An 18,221-nucleotide genomic window follows, 5' to 3' on the forward strand; every position below is an offset into this window, starting at 1 on the left:
GACCTCCTGACCTTGTGATCCGCTCGCCTCGGCCTCCCAAAGTGCTGGGATTACAGGCTTGAGCCACCGCGCCCGGCCTATATATATATTTTTAAATTTTATTTATTAGCCAGGTGTGGTGGCTCACTCCTGTAATCCCAGCACTTTGGGAGGCCGAGGTGGGCAGATAACCTGAGGTCAGGAGTTCGAGACCAGCCTGGCCAACATGGTGAAACTCCATCTCTACTGAAAATACAAAATTAGCTGGGCATGGTGGTACGTGCCTGTAGTCCCAGCTACTTGGGAAGCTGAGGCAAGAGAATCACTTAACCCGGGAGCCGGAGGTTGCAGTCAGCTGAGATCGCGCCACTGCATTCCAGCCTGGGTGACAAGAGTGAGACTCCATCTCAAAAAAAAAATTATTTCTTTTATTTATTCATTTATTTATTTTGGGGACAGAGTCTCGCTCTGCCACCCAGGCTGGAGTGCAGTGGCATGATCTCTGCTTACTGATGCTTTGGTCTCCCGGGTTCAAGCAATTCTGCCTCAGCCTCCCGAGCAGCTGAGATTATAGGCATGCACTAACATGCCCAGCTATTTTTTGTATTTTTAGAGGAGACGGGGTTTCACCATGATGGCCAGGCTGGTCTCAAACTCCTGACCTCAGGTGATCCACCTGCCTTGGCCGCCCAGCATGCTGGGATTACAGGCATGATCCACCGTACCCAGCCAAGCTTATAATTTGCACATAAAAGAATAGAAGTTTCTTCTCTAGGTAAGTTCCAACCAGTTTAGGACAAAAGATCTAAAAACACTACCACCAGGGAACACCTATTAAAAGATCAAATCTAGGCCAGGCGTGGAGGCTCATGCCTGTAATCCCAGCACTTTGGGAGGCTGAGGTGGGTGGATCACCTGAGGTCAGGAGTTTGAGACAATCCTGACTAACATGGTGAAACCTCATCTCTACTAAAAAAAAAAATATATATATATATACACACACATATATATATATATATAAATTAGCCGGGCGTGGTGGCAGGCGCCTGTAACCCCAGCTACTCGGATGGCGGAGGGATTCCTTGAACCCAGGAGGCAGAGGTGGCAGTGAGCTATGATTGTGCCATTGCACTCCAGCCTGGGCGACGGAATAAGACACATTCTACCTGTCTGCAGTTTTCAATCAGTCCCACTCATAACTGTCCCCACGGACAGCTCAGGATCACCACAACTTTAAGAAAATCTTAACACAAAGGAACAAAATAAATAACAAAAAAAAGCAACTTGCAGGAAACAGAAGCCTTGGAGGAACAGGAAAACTTAAAAATTAGGCTGGGCATGATGGCTCCTGCGTGTAATCCCAGCACTTTTGGAGGCCGAGGTGGGCAGATCCCTTGAAGTCAGGAGTTTGCAATTAGCCTGGCCAAAATAGTGAAACCTTGTCACTACTAAAAATTAAAAAGTTAGCCAGGTGTGGTGGCGCAGCTGTAGTCCAGTGACTTGGGAGGCTGAGGTGGGAGGATCACTTGAACCCAAGAGGTGGAGGATGCAATGAGCTGGGATCACACCACTGCACTCCAGCCCGGGCAACAGACCAAGACTCCATCTCAAAACAAAACAAAACAAAACAAAAATCTATTTTTTTAAATTGGTCAGGCATGGTGGCTCACGCCTGTAATCGTAGCACTTCAGGAGGCCAAGGCAGGTGGCTCACTTGAGGTCAGTTCTAGACCAGCTTGGCCAACATGGTGAAACCATCTCTACTAAAAACACAACAATTATTGTGTTTTTACAAGTGTGCATTACCACACCTGTAATCCCAGCTACTTGGGAGGCTGCGGCAGGAGGATCACTTGAACCCAGGAGGCAGAGGTTGCAGTGAGCTGAGATTGTGCCACTGCTCTCCAGCCTGGACAACAGAGTCAGAGTCTGTCTCAAAAAAATAAAATAAAATAAAATTTTAAATTATCATTATTATGTTGAAAGAGATAAGAGAAAAATAGATATAGGAACTATGAAACAAAACAGGATATTATATTTTTAGAAGAGGATTCAGAACAAAAAAGATAAATGAGATAGATATGAAAAGATAAGTCTGGGAAGGCCAACATTCCAGAAAAAAATGATTAAAGAAATGTCCCAGGGAGGAAATGAGCTTCCTGACTGATAAGTACCCAACACAATATATGAAAATAAACCCACAAAAAATAAAAAAAATTAACAAAAAATAAACAAAAAAATAAAAAAAAACCCACAAGGCAAGCCATTGTGATTTCTGAACACTGAGGACAAAGGACAAAAACCTTAAAGCTTAAAAAAAAATTGCACAGGAGTTCTCAACAGTGATCCTGACAAGTAAAAGACAATGGAGCAAACATTTTTAAATTCTGAAGGAAAAATATTTCAAAGCTAGAATTCTATACCCAGCCATTTGATCAATTAAATGTGAGGGTAAAATAAAGGCCTTTTAAAACAGGTATGGTCTCATTTTCATGACTCTCTTCTTAGGAAGCTACTGAAGAATATGATCCAACAACAGGTGGGAGTAAACCAAGATACAGGGAGGCACATAAGCCAGGAAACACGGAATCCAACACGAGAGAGGCAAAGGGGGTCCCCGAGGATGACAGTAAAGGAATATCCGAGGATGACAGCAGTTCACCATATACGGTATACAAAATAAGCAGACCACATGGGAGGAATGCAAAGGCTCTGGGAAAGAAAATCCTGAGTAGGTGAAGTGTACAGAATATGTATGAAGATTTATACCTTGAGTATACACTTAGAAAGGCTGTGCATAGAAACAGTAAGAAAAAGAATCTTAGTTTCCGAAAGTGGGAAAATGAATTGATAGATTCCTAAAGCGATAAAGTCAAGAACAACAGCATAATATGTTATTTAGAATTAAGGAAGTTGGCTAGGCGCGATGGCTCATGCCTGTATTCCCAGCACTTTGGGAGGCCAAGGTAGGCAGATTGCTTGAGCTCAGGAATTTGAGAACAGCCTGACCAACATGGCAAAACCCCATCTACAAAAAATACAAAAATTAGCTGGCTGTGGTGGCACACACCTGTAGTCCCAGCTACTTGGGAGGTTGAGGTGAGAGGACCGCCTAAGCCTCGGAGGCTGAGGCTGCAGTGAGCTATGAATTGTGCCACTGTGCTCCACCCTGGGAGACAGACCCTGTCTCAAAAAAAAAAAAAAAAAACCAACAAAATAAATAATTTTTTAAAAAAGCTGATGGGAAAGGAGACCGAAATAAGTCATATGCAACAAAATGTTAACAGAGATAGTTTTGGGTGGAAAGATATGGGTTAGTAATAAGTTTTCTATATTTTCCCACTTTTTTTTTTTGAGACGGAGTCTGGCTCTGTTAACCAGGCTGGAGTGCAGTGGCACAATCTCGGCTCACTGCAAGCTCCGCCTCCCGGGTTCACGCCATTCTCCTGCCTCAGCTTCCCGAGTAGCTGGGACTACAGGCACCCGCCACCATGCCCGGCTAATTTTTTGTATTTTTAGTAGAGATGGGGTTTCACTGTGTTAGCCAGGACGGTCTCCATCTCCTGACCTTGTAATCTGCCTGCCTCGGCCTCCCAAAGTGCTGGGATCACAGGCATGAGCCACTGCGCCTGGCCTATTTTTCCCACTTTCTACAATCATATTATTATGATTTAGAAAACTACATTTTCTGTAATTAGAGATTACTCTGGATTTTGTAAAGAAGAATGTGGTTCCTGTACCAGATCTTGGAGAAGAGCACGCCTCTGGAAGTCACGGGATATCCAAAGTTGTCTGTCAGACGTCAGGTGGGCAATGATACCTGCAGCAAAATAGCTGACTTCCATTTCCCTGCTACAGAGTAAACTGTTGATATGCTTCAGCGCATCATCGGTCACCAGCTTGGAAGAGAGCTCTCTGATTTCTGCTATGTTGTTCTACAGGTCAGGTGGAGCAGAGAACCCCAGAGACGAGAAGGGAGGGGAGAATCAGGAATTGACTTTTTTCACTTTCCTGCTTCTCAGGTCAGATACATTCAGAACACTTACTCCTATTCCCACCTCCGCCTCAAGCAAGCCTAAAGCCCACAATCCAACTCCCTTGATAAGGATGATCATTAACAACAGTCACTAAATAGGTACTTACTAAGTGCCAGGCACAGTACTAGATAAATAAAATTGTCTTTTTATCTACTTTATCTCATTTAATCTTTAAAATACTACTACAAAGAAACGTGACACTAAGCATGACAAACTTGTCAAGTTCACACTGCTAATAACTGGATGAACTAGAGTACAAATCAAGGCCTAACTCAAATACTTAACATTACTGAAGGTCTGCTCAAGTTTACGTTATCTCTTAATAATAACAATGAAAGTCAGGCAGTATTTTCTTTATTTTATACGTTACACTAATTTTCTATGCTGTGTAACAAATTACCACAAACTTAGTGGCGTAAAACAATATGCATTTATGATTTCCTGGTTTCTGTGGGGCAGGAGTCTCGGCATGACTTAGCTAGACCCTCTTCTCTGAGATCTCACAGGGCTGCAATCAAAGTGCTGGCTGGGCTGCATTTTCACCTGGAGGCTCCACTGGGGGAGAATTTACTGCCAGCCTCACTCAGACTGCTGGCAGAATTCATTTCCGGTGGCTGCAGGACTGAGTGATTCAGTTTCTTGCTGGAGGCCACGTTTAGCTCCTAGAAGCTGCCCCAAGTTCCTTAAACTGTGGGCTCCTCCCTCCTCTAACCACTTACTTCATGACTGTTTGCTCCGTCAGGGCCACAGAGAAAGAGTCCCTACAGTGGGCCTGCTAGCAGGACAGATTACATATATATAAGTATACAGCAACATAATCATGGGAGTGATATCTTATCTCTGCCATATTCCCTTGGCCAGAATCAAGAAACAGGTCCTGCCCACACTCAAGGGTAGGGGATGTCAGTCTCAGGAGGCTGGAATCACTGGGAGAATCTGTCTACAAAAATGAAAAACCAAAGGTTTAATGAGGTGAAACAGTCAAAAGTAAACACAGCAGTTTGTGTTAGTGTTAACTGCTGCTTCTGATGAACCATTCAGGAAAGCACACCCTAGACACTACTATATTGAGGCACATAGGACACTAAAGATTGAAGCAGATATCGAGATGTCCCCCCACGCCTGTTTTTCCCAAGACCAGCTATATCCCTCATCAATGCATGATTTCAGTGTTAAGTCTATCATGTTACCCCCTAACATGACGTTCTTAGCACAACTGACAGGGGCACCACAGGTGAGTCCCAAGATTTTTCTTATAAATCCTCACATTCTGGATCTCTCAAAAAAAAAAGAAAGAAAGAAAGAAAGTGGGCTGGGTGTGGTGGGTCACACCTGTAATCCCAGCACTTTGGGAGGCTGAGGCAGGCAGATCACGAGATCAAGAGATTGAAACCATCCTGGCCTCTCTTTTAGTGGAGACAGTGAAACCCTCTCTCTACTAAAAAAATACAAAAATTAGCCAGGCGTGGTGGTGCATGCCTGTAATCCCAGCTACTTGGGAGGCTGAGGTGGGAGAATCACTTGAACCCTGGAGGCAGAGGTTGCAATGAGCCAAGATCACGCCATTGCACTCCAGCCTGGGTGACAAGAGCGAGACAAAAAAAAAAAAAAAGAAAAGAAAAGTGGACGATCTTTTAGGTCAGCTAGTAGGATATGTAGAATTGTTTAGGATATATGAGTCATCAATCCAACTTTCTGGCATTATTTCCCGTTCCTTTTCACCTTCCTACTTTTTCCCCAAATTCTAACCATTCCATTTTAACAGTGTTCCTCAATGATTATTTACACTTATTTATTACATTATAAATAATCTTCCCTAGCCAAAAATGACTTTGTCCCTTCTTTATACTTTTCCATACCTTCCAGATTTCCAGTATTAATCATTTATTCCTCTCTGTGAGGCCTTTCACATCTACTTTGTTGTGAGTCCTGTATGTGTGAGATACATGAAGATAGGGCACAGTCCCTCTATGAGTTCAGGACCAAGGCTCCCAATGGACTCAGTGCCTCTCTTGCAGCACTCACTTGTCAGTCGTAAATCAGACACCTATTTGTACACATGTCTAACACTGCCCCCAAAGTTATGAGCACCATCATCTTGACATATTTCATGCATCTGTGTCTTTCCAATGCATACAGCATGGCAAAGTGAAGGTGCTTACTATATGGCTTTATTACTTATTGAAAAATCTTCACCTTTAGCTTTAGGAAACAAAGAAATGTCTCAATTGTAGAATATCTTGATTGAAGGCAGTATATAAGTACCAACAAAGAAATCGCTAAAAAAAAAAAAATTGACTGCCTGGATAAAGTAGTATAGTAAACTGATTAGTATCAGAGGGTCTGGAGCCAGACTGCCTCAGTGTTTTTTTTTTTTTTTTTTTTTGAGCAGAGTTTCATTCTTGTTGCCCAGGCTAGAGTACAGTGGTACGATCTTGGTTCACCTCAACCTCTACCTCCCAGGTTCAAGTGATTCTCCTGCCTCAGCCTCCCAAGTATCTGGGATTACAGGTATGTGCTACCATGCCCAGCTAATTTTTGTATTTATTTTTAGTAGAGACAGGGTTTCGCCTTGTTGGCCAGGCTGGTCTCCTGACCTCAGGTGATCCACCCACTTTGGCCTCCCAAAGTGCTGGGATTACAGGCATGAGCCACTGTGCCCAGCTGAGTTTGAGTTCTAATTAGGATAAATTGCATTTCTGAGACTCAGATTCTCTATGAAACATGGATAACAGTGTATGGTAGAATACAAAAATAACACAACTTTTCCTATCCCTGTATATACTCCCCATAGCAGTGTGACTTTACTGCCTTTAATCTGGGTTTAAATATATCATCTGTGTTGTCCTATGAAACATTAGCAAGGTGACATAAGCAGAGGTTTAAAAAGCACTTGGACAGTGGGGCCTACCCTCTGAGACTGCCACGTGGAGAAGCCCGTGGACAAAAAGCCTGCCAGCTGGTAAGCAGCACCAACTGTCAGACATGAGAGTCAGGCCTTCTTAGACCCTCCAGCCCCAGTCAAGCCACCAGATGACTGCAGTTACATAAGTGACCCCACATGAGACCAGACAGACCAGAAGAACTTTACAGCTGAGCTGAGCTCAAACTACTGACCCACAGATTCATAAGTAAATTAAACGGCTACTGTTTTAAGCCACTAAGCTATAGTTTGTTCATAACAATAGATAACTGATACACAATGGTATTTACTCTGTAGAGCTAATGTAAAGATTAAATGAGTTTATACATGTAAATTGCTTACATTAGTGCCTAGCATATAGTAGGTACTATATAAGTGTTAGGTTTTGTTTTCAAGCAATTAAAATTAATTCAAAACAATTCACCTTACCAAAAGACCAAGTACTTTGCTTTGTATTGCTGACTCTGAAAAGGTCTGTCAAAAAAATAGATATATACAGGTTACTTTATCATGAAGAAAAGAACTTTACATATAAACTCAATCCTGTCTTCCTACCTCCAAGACTTGGATGAAGATTTCCAATCCTTGATTTTCAATAAAGTGCTTGCAGGCAGCTGGAGACCCATCTGTAAGATTCCAAAGTGCTTTCAAAGTAAACAAGAGGGTGACATCATCTAAATTCTCAGTAGTCTTTTGTTTTACTATTGCTAGAAGTTCCTAAAAACCAAAGAGACAGGGAGTTAGATGCTCTAATGAATAATCAATTGCAGTATAAAGAAAGCAATGTTAAGATGCATCAAACCTCGGTTCTAAACCCAAGTTCTGCCACTGAGTAGCTTTGTGATCTATTTTCTTTCTATAAAATAAGTTACAACTACTTTTACAGTTTTGTGAGGATTAAATGAAAAAAATTTAAGTTTAGTGAGCACTTAGTCCAGTTCTTGGCATATGGTCATTAAGTTCATAATCAAGTACATTATTAGCTATTCCATTATTTTTATTTAGATCACTTACTCAATACCTTCTTTAAACCAAGTACAAAAAAAAAAAGGTGGGGGGGTAGAAGTCAGACAAAAAAAAGTTGACTTTTTAAAATTAAATAAAAGAATTTTAAATTTTGGTTAATTATCTGATGGAAACACATAAAAGCCTAAAATTTAGGCTTTAGGAAGGATGGGAGAAGGGAGCCTCCATACAAAAATAATGTGTAACTGAGACCAGAAGAAAAGGAGGTTAAACCAGCCCAATAAGAAATGGGGACAGGCAGGAATGGGGCTCGGGGAAGAGGGGGAGGAAGCACATGCCAGGCAAAGTTTGGGGCAGGAAAGTCTGCTGCTTTAAGCCACTGAGCAGGTCAGTGGGGCTAGAACACCAGGACAGCATTCCATCACATGACCTCACATCTTGAAGAGGCCACTGGTTCACTTTGACAGACTGCAAAGTACCATTTGAGATCAACATTTCAAGAAAGAAGTCAAGCTAGTATTTACGGTCTCTTTCAATATCAGACTGTCATGTGAGAGGAAAAAGACAAACAATTTTCACTTTAACCAGCTGATGAAAAGATACATAAAATATAACAGCACCAAACAAATCAGAATGTGTATTTTCAAGAAGAATGAGACCACCTCAAATATTCTGCCCAATCAGTTGAGAATGTGTCAAGAGACTTCATCACAAAAATAAATCTGTGAAAGTCAAGAGGAGAAGAAAAGGGTGGCAGATGAGATGGGTGCACTCACCTAGGCAGCTAGTTAGATGAACGAGAGCAAGACCAGGAGCCCGGGAAGTGAGCCTGTCCCTGAGCGTATCACAGTGGCCAGGCCCTTGATCACACAATTTAGCTTAATGATACTCAAAATAACTGTGCACTGTTACTACTATGACAGATGTCATTTTTTCAACTGAGACCTGTTTTTCGGATGAAAAATCTAAGACACAGAGGAGACTTATCCGTTGTCTATGACAAGTGCCTAGCTTGCTCGCTTTATCTGTATCTTATCTAGTCCTGTTACCCCTCCCAGCAACTTTATGTTCCTGGGATATGTTCCTCCATAACATTATATGGCAAAACTCCTACTTGAGTTAAACGTAACTATCAGTTACTCCATACCTCCCAACATTCAACATATTAATATCGAAAAAGACTGAGTTCACCTGGTCTCAATTTCAACATCTGCTCATAAATTTCAAAAGAGCACTTAACTGTATTTGTCAGTACTACTTTATTTCCTAATGAATTTTCTCCAAAGACTACTACTACTTCTCTCTCCTCAAACTTCAATCACCATCTTCTCACTCCCCTCATTTGATTTCTACATCTTCTTTTTCATTGAGAAATACACCCACTCGTCCTAACAAAAGCTACCAACCTGCTTGCACTTGCATCAACATACACTCTGCCTTCCCTTCTGCTCCAATCTAAAGTCAACATCTTTACTTTTACTCTAAACCCAATTTCTGCACATACAGAGATTCAGTACCAAAACTGTTTCCTTTTATTTTGTTTGTGGCATCAACTTCTCCCTCTTTAGAACTCTTCTCGTGGGCACAAAATATGTCTTAATGTAGTCGATCTTTTTAAAGACTGACCCCACCTCTGCTTTCCTTCTCATTAAATTATATCAAAAAGTTACACCCATTTCTCACTTCCCATTTGCTATTCCATCCTATTCCAATCAGGTTTTGGCCTACCACCCCACTGAAATAAGCAAGTTCACTAATGACTTCCTCTCACCAAATCCAATGGTCAACTCTGTCCTCATGTCACTCCATCACTCAGCAGTATTTGACATAATGGCCCAATTTTTCCTGAAACATTCCTCTTGGATTCTAAAACATCCTCTCTCGGTTTTGCTTCTATTGCACTTTGGATGCTCCTTCTCAATCTCCTTTTCTGGTTCATCCTTTTTTTCCCCCCTCAATAAACAGGCACATCTAGGAGAGACTGTGGGTTCAATTCCAGACTACCACAATCAAGTAACAAATAACACAAATTTGTTCTCCCACTGCATACAAAAGCTATATTTACACTATAATGTAGTCTGCTAAGTGCGCAATAGCACTGTGTCTAAAAAACAATGTGGATACCCTTTTTTTTGAGACAGTCTCACTGTGTTGCCAAGGCTGGAGTACAGTGGTATGATCTCAGCTCACTTCAATATCCACCTCCTGGGTTCAAGGGATTCTCCTGCCTTAGCCTCCCAAGTAGCTGAGATTATAGGCTCGTGCCACCACGCCCGACTAGTTTTTGTATTTTTAGTAGAGATGGAGTTTCGCCATGTTGGCCAGGCTGGTCTCAAACTCCTGACTTCACGTGATCCGCCCGCCTCAGCCTCCTAAGGTGCTGGGCTTACAGCATGAGCCACCACACCCAGCCCAATGTAGAGACTTTAATTTAAAAATATTTTATGGCTGGGTGCAGCAGCTCACGCCTTTAATCATAGCACTTTGGGAGGCAGTGGAAGGAGAATCGCTTAAGCCCAGGAGCTCAAGACCAACCTGAGTGACATGGCTAGACCCTGTCTCTATCAAAAAAAAAAATGTAAAATTTTATCTGGGTGTGGTGATATGCACTGGTGGCCCCACCTACTCAGGAGGCTCAGGCAGGAAGATCACTTGAGCCCAGGAGGTCGAAGCTGCAGTTGAGATGTGTCCCCACCACTGCACTCCAGCCTGGGTAACAGACTACCTTAAAAAATATGTATATACATAGATTAAAAATGCTAAATCACCTGAGCCTTCAGCAAGTGGTAATCTCTTTGCTGGTGAAAGGTCTTGCCTCAATGTTGATGGCTGCTGACTGATCAAGGTGGTGGCTGCTGGCAATTTCTTAAGATAGCAATGATGTTTGCCCCATCAATTGACCCTTCCTTTCAAGAAAGAACTTCTCTCTCTCTTTTTTTTGAGACGAAGTTTCGCTCTTGTTGCCCAGGATGGAGTGCAATGGCACGATCTCGGCTCACTGCAACCTCTGCCTCCTGGGTTCAAGTGATTCTCCTGCCTCAGCCTCCTGAGTAGCTGGGACTACAGGAATACGCTACCACGCCTGGCTAATTTTTGTAGTTTTAGTAGAGACAGGGTTTCACCATGTTGGCCAGGCTAGTCTCGATTTCTTGACCTCGTGATCCGCCCTCCTCGGCCTCCCAAAGCACTGGGATTACAGACATGAACCACCGTGTAACTTCTTTCAAATTTGGAGTCAATCCTCTCAACTCTGCTGCTGTCTCATCCAACTAGGTTTTTTTTCTTTTTTTTTTTGAGATGGAGTCTCGCTCTGTTGCCCAGGCTGGAGTGCAGTGGCCGGATCTCAGCTCACTGCAAGCTCCGCCTCCCGAGTTTATGCCATTCTCCTGCCTCAGCCTCCCGAGTAGCTGGGACTACAGGCGCCCGCCACCTTGCCGGCTAATTTTTTGTATTTTTTTTTTTTTTTAGTAGAGACGGGGTTTCACCGTGTTAGCCAGGATGGTCTCGATCTCCTGACCTCGTGATCCACCCGTCTCAGCCTCCCAAAGTGCTGGGATTACAGGCTTGAGCCACCGCGCCTGGCCCCAACTAGGTTTATATAATAAGTCAAAGTACAACAATGTTCACAGAATCTTCACCAGAACTAGATTCCATCTCAAAATACGTCTTTGCTCTTCCCTAACAAGCAATTCTTCATGTGTTAAAGTTTTAGATTGCAGCAATTCAGTCACATCTCCAGGCTCCATTTATAATTTTAGTTCTCTTGGCATCTACAGTTACTCCTTCCACTAAAGAACTGGACCCCTCAAAGTTATCCACAAGGGTTCCAACCAACTTCTGAACTCCTGGTAATGTTCATATTTTGACCTCCTCCCAAGAATCATGAATACTCTTTTTGTTTGTTTGTTTTTGAGACAGGGTCTGTCTCTGTCACCCAGGCTGGAGTACAAGGGCACAATCACCGCTCACTGCAGCTTCAATCTCCTAGGGTTCCAGTGATCTTCCCATTTCAGCCTCCTAAGTAGCTGAGAGTACAAATGCATGCCACCATTCCTGGCCAACATTTTATAGAGACGGGGTTTCGCCATGTTGCCCAGGCTGGTCTCAAATTCCTGGCCTCAAGTAATCTGCTCGCCTTGGCCTCCCAAAGTGCTAGAATTACAGACATGAGCTACCGCTATGTATTTTCTTAATGGTATCTAGAATGGTGAATCCTTTCAAAAGGTTTTCGGTTTACTTTGTCCAAATTCGTCAGGGGAATCCCTATCTATGGCAGGTCTAGTCTTATAAAATGTTTCTTTGTTCTTTCTTTTCTTTTTTTGAGACCGAGTCTCACTCTGTCATGACCCATGCTGAAGTACAGTGGCTCAATCTCAGCTCACTGCAACCTCCGCTTCCCAGGTTCAAGTGATCCTCCCACCTCAGCCTCCTGAGTGGCTAGGATTACAGGCGTGTGTCACCATGCCGGGCTATTTTTTTCGTATTTTTAATATAGATGGGGTTTCACCATGTTGGCCAGGCTAGTCTGAAACTCCTGACCGCAACTGATCTGCCTGCCTCGGCCTCCCAAAATGCTGAGATTGCAGGTGTGAGCCACCACACCAGGCCATAAAATGTTTCTTAAATAATAAATAAATAATTAATTAATAAATTACTCGCTGATCCATGGGCTGCAGAATGGATACTGTATAACAAGCAGGAAAATATTAACTTCCTTGCTTGTACATCTCCATCAGAACTCTTGGGTGGCTGGTGCATTATCAATGAGCAGTAACATTTTGAAACAAATCTTGCCTGGTGTGGAGGTTCACACTTAAAATCCCAGCACTTTGGGAGGCCGAGGCAGGTGGATCACCTGAGGTCAGGAGTTTGAGATCAGCCTGGTCAACATGGTGAAACCCCGTCTGTACTAAAAATTCAAACTGGGCCAGGTGCGGTGGCTCATGCCTGTAATCCCAGCACTTTGGGAGACCAAGGCGGGTGAATCACCTGAGGTTAGGAGTTTGAGACCAGCCTGGTCAACATGGTGAAACCTCATCTCTACTAAAGATACAAAAATATTAGCCAGGCATGGTGGCACACACCTGTAATCCCAGTTACTTGGAAGGCTGAGGCAGGAGAATGGCTTGAACTCAGGAGGTGGAGGTTGCAGTGAGCCAAGATGGGGCCACTGCACTTCAGCCTCGGCGACAGAGGCAGACTCTGTCTCAAAAAAAAATTCAAACTGCCTTCTTGACATTTCAAGCATCTCAGTAATGAACACATCCAAAATCACTCTTGATTTTTATTCTTGATTTCATCTCTATTGTAAACAGACATACAAGCTAACAAGACAAAATAAACCTAACACTAGATATTAGATACTCATAAGCATAAGATTCCATCCGTAACAGCAATGCAAAAAGTAAAACCCTTAGAATAAATGTAAGAAGCATATAATAACATGACAAACACTTGAACATACTTCTGAAGGACAAGAAAGACTTGAATAAACACACTCTTGTTCCAAGATAGGGGAAATTACAGGATGTCAATTTTCCTACATCAATCTATAATACAATCCCAAAGAAAATGGGCTTTTTCCCCTAAGAAACAGGAAGCCAATTCTGGTGTCTGCACAGAAAAAACAAATAGATAAGGATAACTGAAAGAATTCTGAGGACAGATCTTAAATATTTACGTATTGATAAAGTTAGTGACCAGGCTGACCAAAATGGTAAAACCCCATCTCTACTAAAAATACAAAAATTAGGCCGGGCGCGGTGGCTCAAGCCTGTAATCCCAGCACTTTGGGAGGCCGAGACGGGCGGATCACGAGGTCAGGAGATCGAGACCATCCTGGCTAACATGGTGAAACCCCGTCTCTACTAAAAAAAAATAGAAAAAACTAGCCGGGCGAGTCGGCGGGCACCTGTAGTCCCAGCTACTTGGGAGGCTGAGGCAGGAGAATGGCGTAAACCCGGGAGGCAGAGCTTGCAGTGAGCTGAGATCCGGCCACTGCACTCCAGCCTGGCAACAGAGCAGGACTGCGTCTCAAAAAAAAAAAAGAAAAAAGAAAAAAAAAAGATAAAAGTTAGTGAGTAGACAGACATGCAAATTAATGGAACAGAATAAAGTCTAACACTAGATATATACAGGGGAATTTAGTATGATAAAGGTAGCATAAAGAGTGCAAAGGCAAGTAGAAACACACAGAGAAGAAAACTTGAACTGACCCAACATCTCAAAAAAATTCCAAAGAAAAAAAAGAAAGAACAGAAATGGTAGGATTAAAAACGTGAGGAGGCTGAATGTGGTGACTACCAACACAGCTACTCAAGAGGGTCGCTTGAGCCCAGGAGGATAAAGCTGCAATGAACTATGATCATACCACTTGCCACTACACACCAGCTTCAGCACAGGATGAGATCAAGTCTCTCAAACAAAACAAAACAAAGAATTTTTAAAAATACTTCATGATGGAGGGAAATACTTTGCAGTGTGCCATCAATCCCAGATGCACAATAAAAGAGAATGATTTCAACTACATGAAAATAAAAAATTATTGCATCATAAAACATCCCATAAATGAATTGAAAATAAACAGTAAAATGGGAGAAAATACATGCACCCAATATCATAGTCAAAGGCTTATTTCCTTAATGTATAAAAAATCCTGTAAAGTAGAAAAAAGCCACAGACAGTTTACAAATAACACAAATGATTCGGCTGGGCACGGTGGCTCACTCCTGTAATCCCAGCACTTTGGGAGGCCGAGGTGGGCGGATCACAAGGTCAGTTCGAGACCAGCCTGACCAACATAGTGAAACCCCGTCTCTACTAAAAATATAAAAATCAGCCAGTCGTGGTGGTGCGCTCCTGTAATCCCAGCTACTCAGGAGGCTGAGGCAGGAGAATCGCTTGAACCCGGGAGGCAGAGGTTGCAGTGAGCTGAGATTGCACCACTGCATTCCAGCCTGGGCGACAGAGCGAGACTCCATCTCAAAAATAAATATATAAATAAATAACTCTTGAGGAAAAAGAAAAAAAGGCCAGTTGTGGTGGCTCAAACCTGTAATCCCAGCACTTTGGGAGGCCAAGGTAGAAGAACCACTTGAACCCAGGAATTTAAGACTAGCCTGGGCAACATAGCAAGACGTCATCTCTGCAAGTAACTAAAAGAAATATATATATATATATATATATATATATGCCCAGTCATTTGGTGGCATGCACCTGTGTCCCCAACTACTTGGGAAGCTAAGGTGGGAGGATCACTTGAGTCCAGGAAGTCGAGGCTGCAGTGAGCCATCATCATGCCACTGCACTCCAGGCTGGGCTACAAAGAGAGACCACACAGCTCAAAAAAAAAAAAAAAAAAAAAAAAAGAAAAAAAAAAAGATGGCTCAAATGCCATAAAAAAAAAGTACAAAAACATGCTGAGACATTAATGATAAAAATTCATATAACCAGGCTGAGCGCGGCAGCTCACACTTGTAAACCCAGCACTCTGGAAAGCTGAGTTGGGTGGATCACCTGAGATCAGGAGTTCAAGAACAGCCTGACCAACATAGTGAAACCCTGTCTCTACAAAAAATACAAAATTAGCCAGGCGTGGTGGCACATCCCTGTAATCCCAGCTATTTGGGAGTCTGAGGCGGGAGAATTTCTTGAACCCAGGAGGCAGAGATTACAGTGAGCCGAGATCGTGCCATTGCACAGTAGCCTGAGTGACAAGAGGAAAAAAATTCATGTAATAAAATAAAAATAAAAAGTACAGAATAAAACAATGATTTTCTGTTTTTTTTTTTGAGACAGTCTTACTCTGTCACCAGGCTGGAGTGCACCTGTGCGATCTCAGCTCACTGCAACCTCCACCTCCTGGGTTCAAACAATTCTCGTGCCTCAGTCTCCCACATAGCTGGGATTACAGGCACGCACCACTACAACCATCTAATTTTATATTTTGTATTTTAGTAGAGAGGGGGTTTCACCACATTGTCCAAGATGGTCTCGATCTCCTGACTTGTGATCCACCCACCTCAGCCTCCCAAAGTGCTGGGAATACAGGCGTGAGCCACCACGCCCGGCCCAATGATATAAATTTTTTAGTGAACGATGTTAACATAATCATAACATAAATACTGATTAATGATTTATTTTAAATTGTGATATAAATTTGTTGGGGACTGGAGGAGGAAGTAAATTGTAGAAAGATATGTAGGAGAGCTAAGTTCTTACCTACCGTAGTAGTAGCAAAATCAGTAACACCTAAAACTGCTCAATCAAGAAACTATAGTATAAGTATTTTATTTAGAAATGTGGAGGTATGGCCAGGTGTGGTGGCTCATGCCTGTAATCCCTGCACTTTGGGATGCCTAGGCGGGCAGATCACGAGGTCAGGAGTTCAAGACCAGCCTGTCCAACATGGTGAAACCCCATCTCCACTAAAAATACAAAAATTAGCCAGGTGTGGGATGCCTATAATCCCAGCTACTCAGGAGGCTGAGGCAGGAGAATCGCTTGAATCCAGGAGGCAGAGGCTGCAGTGAGCCAAGATCGCGTCACTGCACTCCAGCCTGGGCGACAGAGTGAGACTCTGTCTCAAAAAAAAAAAAGATACTTAGAGGTATATATCAAAAGAAATAGCTACAAAATTAGAAAGTTTCATCTGGGGAGAAAGTCTTTCAGATTTCTCACTTTAGTAGGCCTTTTGGAATGATTTGATTTTTTTTTAAGCTACAATCATAAATTTGACTTTTAAAAAAAAAAAAAAGGTTATGAACGTGATAAGGAACCTACCTTAACTGCCATGAAGAGCTCTTCAAGCTGTGCCATTTGCTCAGGTGAGAGCTGTAAGCAAACAGAAAGACTCAAGTGAACTATGGAACCTGTATAAAAACTAGAGAGACAGAAATCTTGCCTTTAAGAAATCACATACCTGCAGAGCTAGAATAGAGGTGACACTCACTGCCATTGTTTGCATCTTGGGGTTTTCATGCTTACAGAGCCATCTCATGACAAACTTGGCAGCATCAAACCTGAAAAGCAGTATTTATTTTTCTCACAACCATATAGAAAGTTTGTGAAACTACACAGAAGAAATCATTTGGCATTCCCCGAGTAATTCTATACCAAAAACAGTCTTGGACTTTTCAATCCTCAGCTCTGAAAACCAAGAGCATCTGGCAGAGAGACCAGGCAGGGGATAGGAGAGTATGCAAATAAGAATGTGAGCAAAATACACAGAATTTACATAAAGATGAGCAAATCTAAGAAAAAATGTATTTATCATCCAGTTTCTACTACGATGGGTCTGAAAAAGAAAGGGAATTTCCAGAGTGGTAGCAATTTGTAATCTGAGTAGTAGACAATGCTAAAATGCTGCAGCAAACATCACTCAGTTACAAAGTGACTCAGCCTAAACCTTGTATTCACAAATCAGGGGCTTTGCTCTTGTTAGCTCGTGCCTCATTTCTCTGCTCTTTTATGTCAGCTATTATAAATGTTTTAAAACTTGTGAATCTGAGAGACTGCTAAGGCCTCAAGGGAAATCCTTCTGGAATGGCTAGGATGATGATGATTTTCTAAATAATTAAAAAGTAAATTACTATTAAAATAATAATTACATAACAAAATGAATAAATTACTAATATTCTTTTTCTTTTTTTTCTTTCTTTTTTTTTTGAGATGGAGTCTCGCTCTGTCGCCCAGGATGGAGTGCAATGGTGCAATCTTGGCTCACTGCAACCTCCGCCTCCGGGGTTCAAGGGATTCTCCTGCCTCAGCCTGCCAAGTAGCTGGGACTACAGGCGCACGCCACCACGCCCAGCTAATTTTTGTATTTTTAGTGGAGATGGGGTTTCACCATGTTGGCCAGGGTGGTCTCGATCTCCTGACCTCGTGATCCACCCACCTCGGCCTCCCAAAGTGCTGGGATTACAGGTGTGAGCCACTGCGCCCGGCCTATTACTAATATTCTTTAGAATAGCCTGTACTTTACAGACACTATCGTATCTAATGCTGGTAAGAGGCATTATTTAACAAATGAGGAGGCCGGGCGCAGTGGCTCAAGCCTGTAATCCCAGCACTTTGGGAGGCCGAGACGGGCGGATCACGAGGTCAGGAGATCGAGACCATCCTGGCCAACACGGTGAAACCCCGTCTCTACTAAATATACAAAAAATTAGCCGGGCGATGTGGCGGGCGTCTGTAGTCCCAGCTACTCAGGAGGCTGAGGCAGGAGAATGAAATAGACCCGGAAGATGAAACCAAGAGGGAGCCGAGAGCGGGCCACTACACACCCAGCCTGGCCGACAGAACAAAGGCACCGTCAC

The 18,221-nt window shown here is 42.7% G+C and overlaps 1 protein-coding gene across 1 annotated transcript in view; it reads right to left on the bottom strand.

Annotated features, from left to right (window-relative positions):
• Positions 1-18,221, bottom strand: part of ZYG11A (zyg-11 family member A, cell cycle regulator) — a 55,669-nt gene that overhangs the window by 8,691 nt on the left and 28,757 nt on the right. Inside the window, 5 exon segments of the mRNA XM_017874589.1 lie at positions 3,720-3,914; positions 7,369-7,413; positions 7,495-7,656; positions 16,687-16,737; positions 16,826-16,947. Of these exon segments, the coding sequence (XP_017730078.1) occupies positions 3,720-3,914; positions 7,369-7,413; positions 7,495-7,656; positions 16,687-16,737; positions 16,826-16,947 (575 nt within the window).

Source organism: Rhinopithecus bieti, unplaced genomic scaffold, assembly GCF_001698545.2.
Source record: "Rhinopithecus bieti isolate Rb0 unplaced genomic scaffold, ASM169854v2 scaffold_7684, whole genome shotgun sequence".
Lineage (NCBI taxonomy): Eukaryota > Metazoa > Chordata > Mammalia > Primates > Cercopithecidae > Rhinopithecus > Rhinopithecus bieti.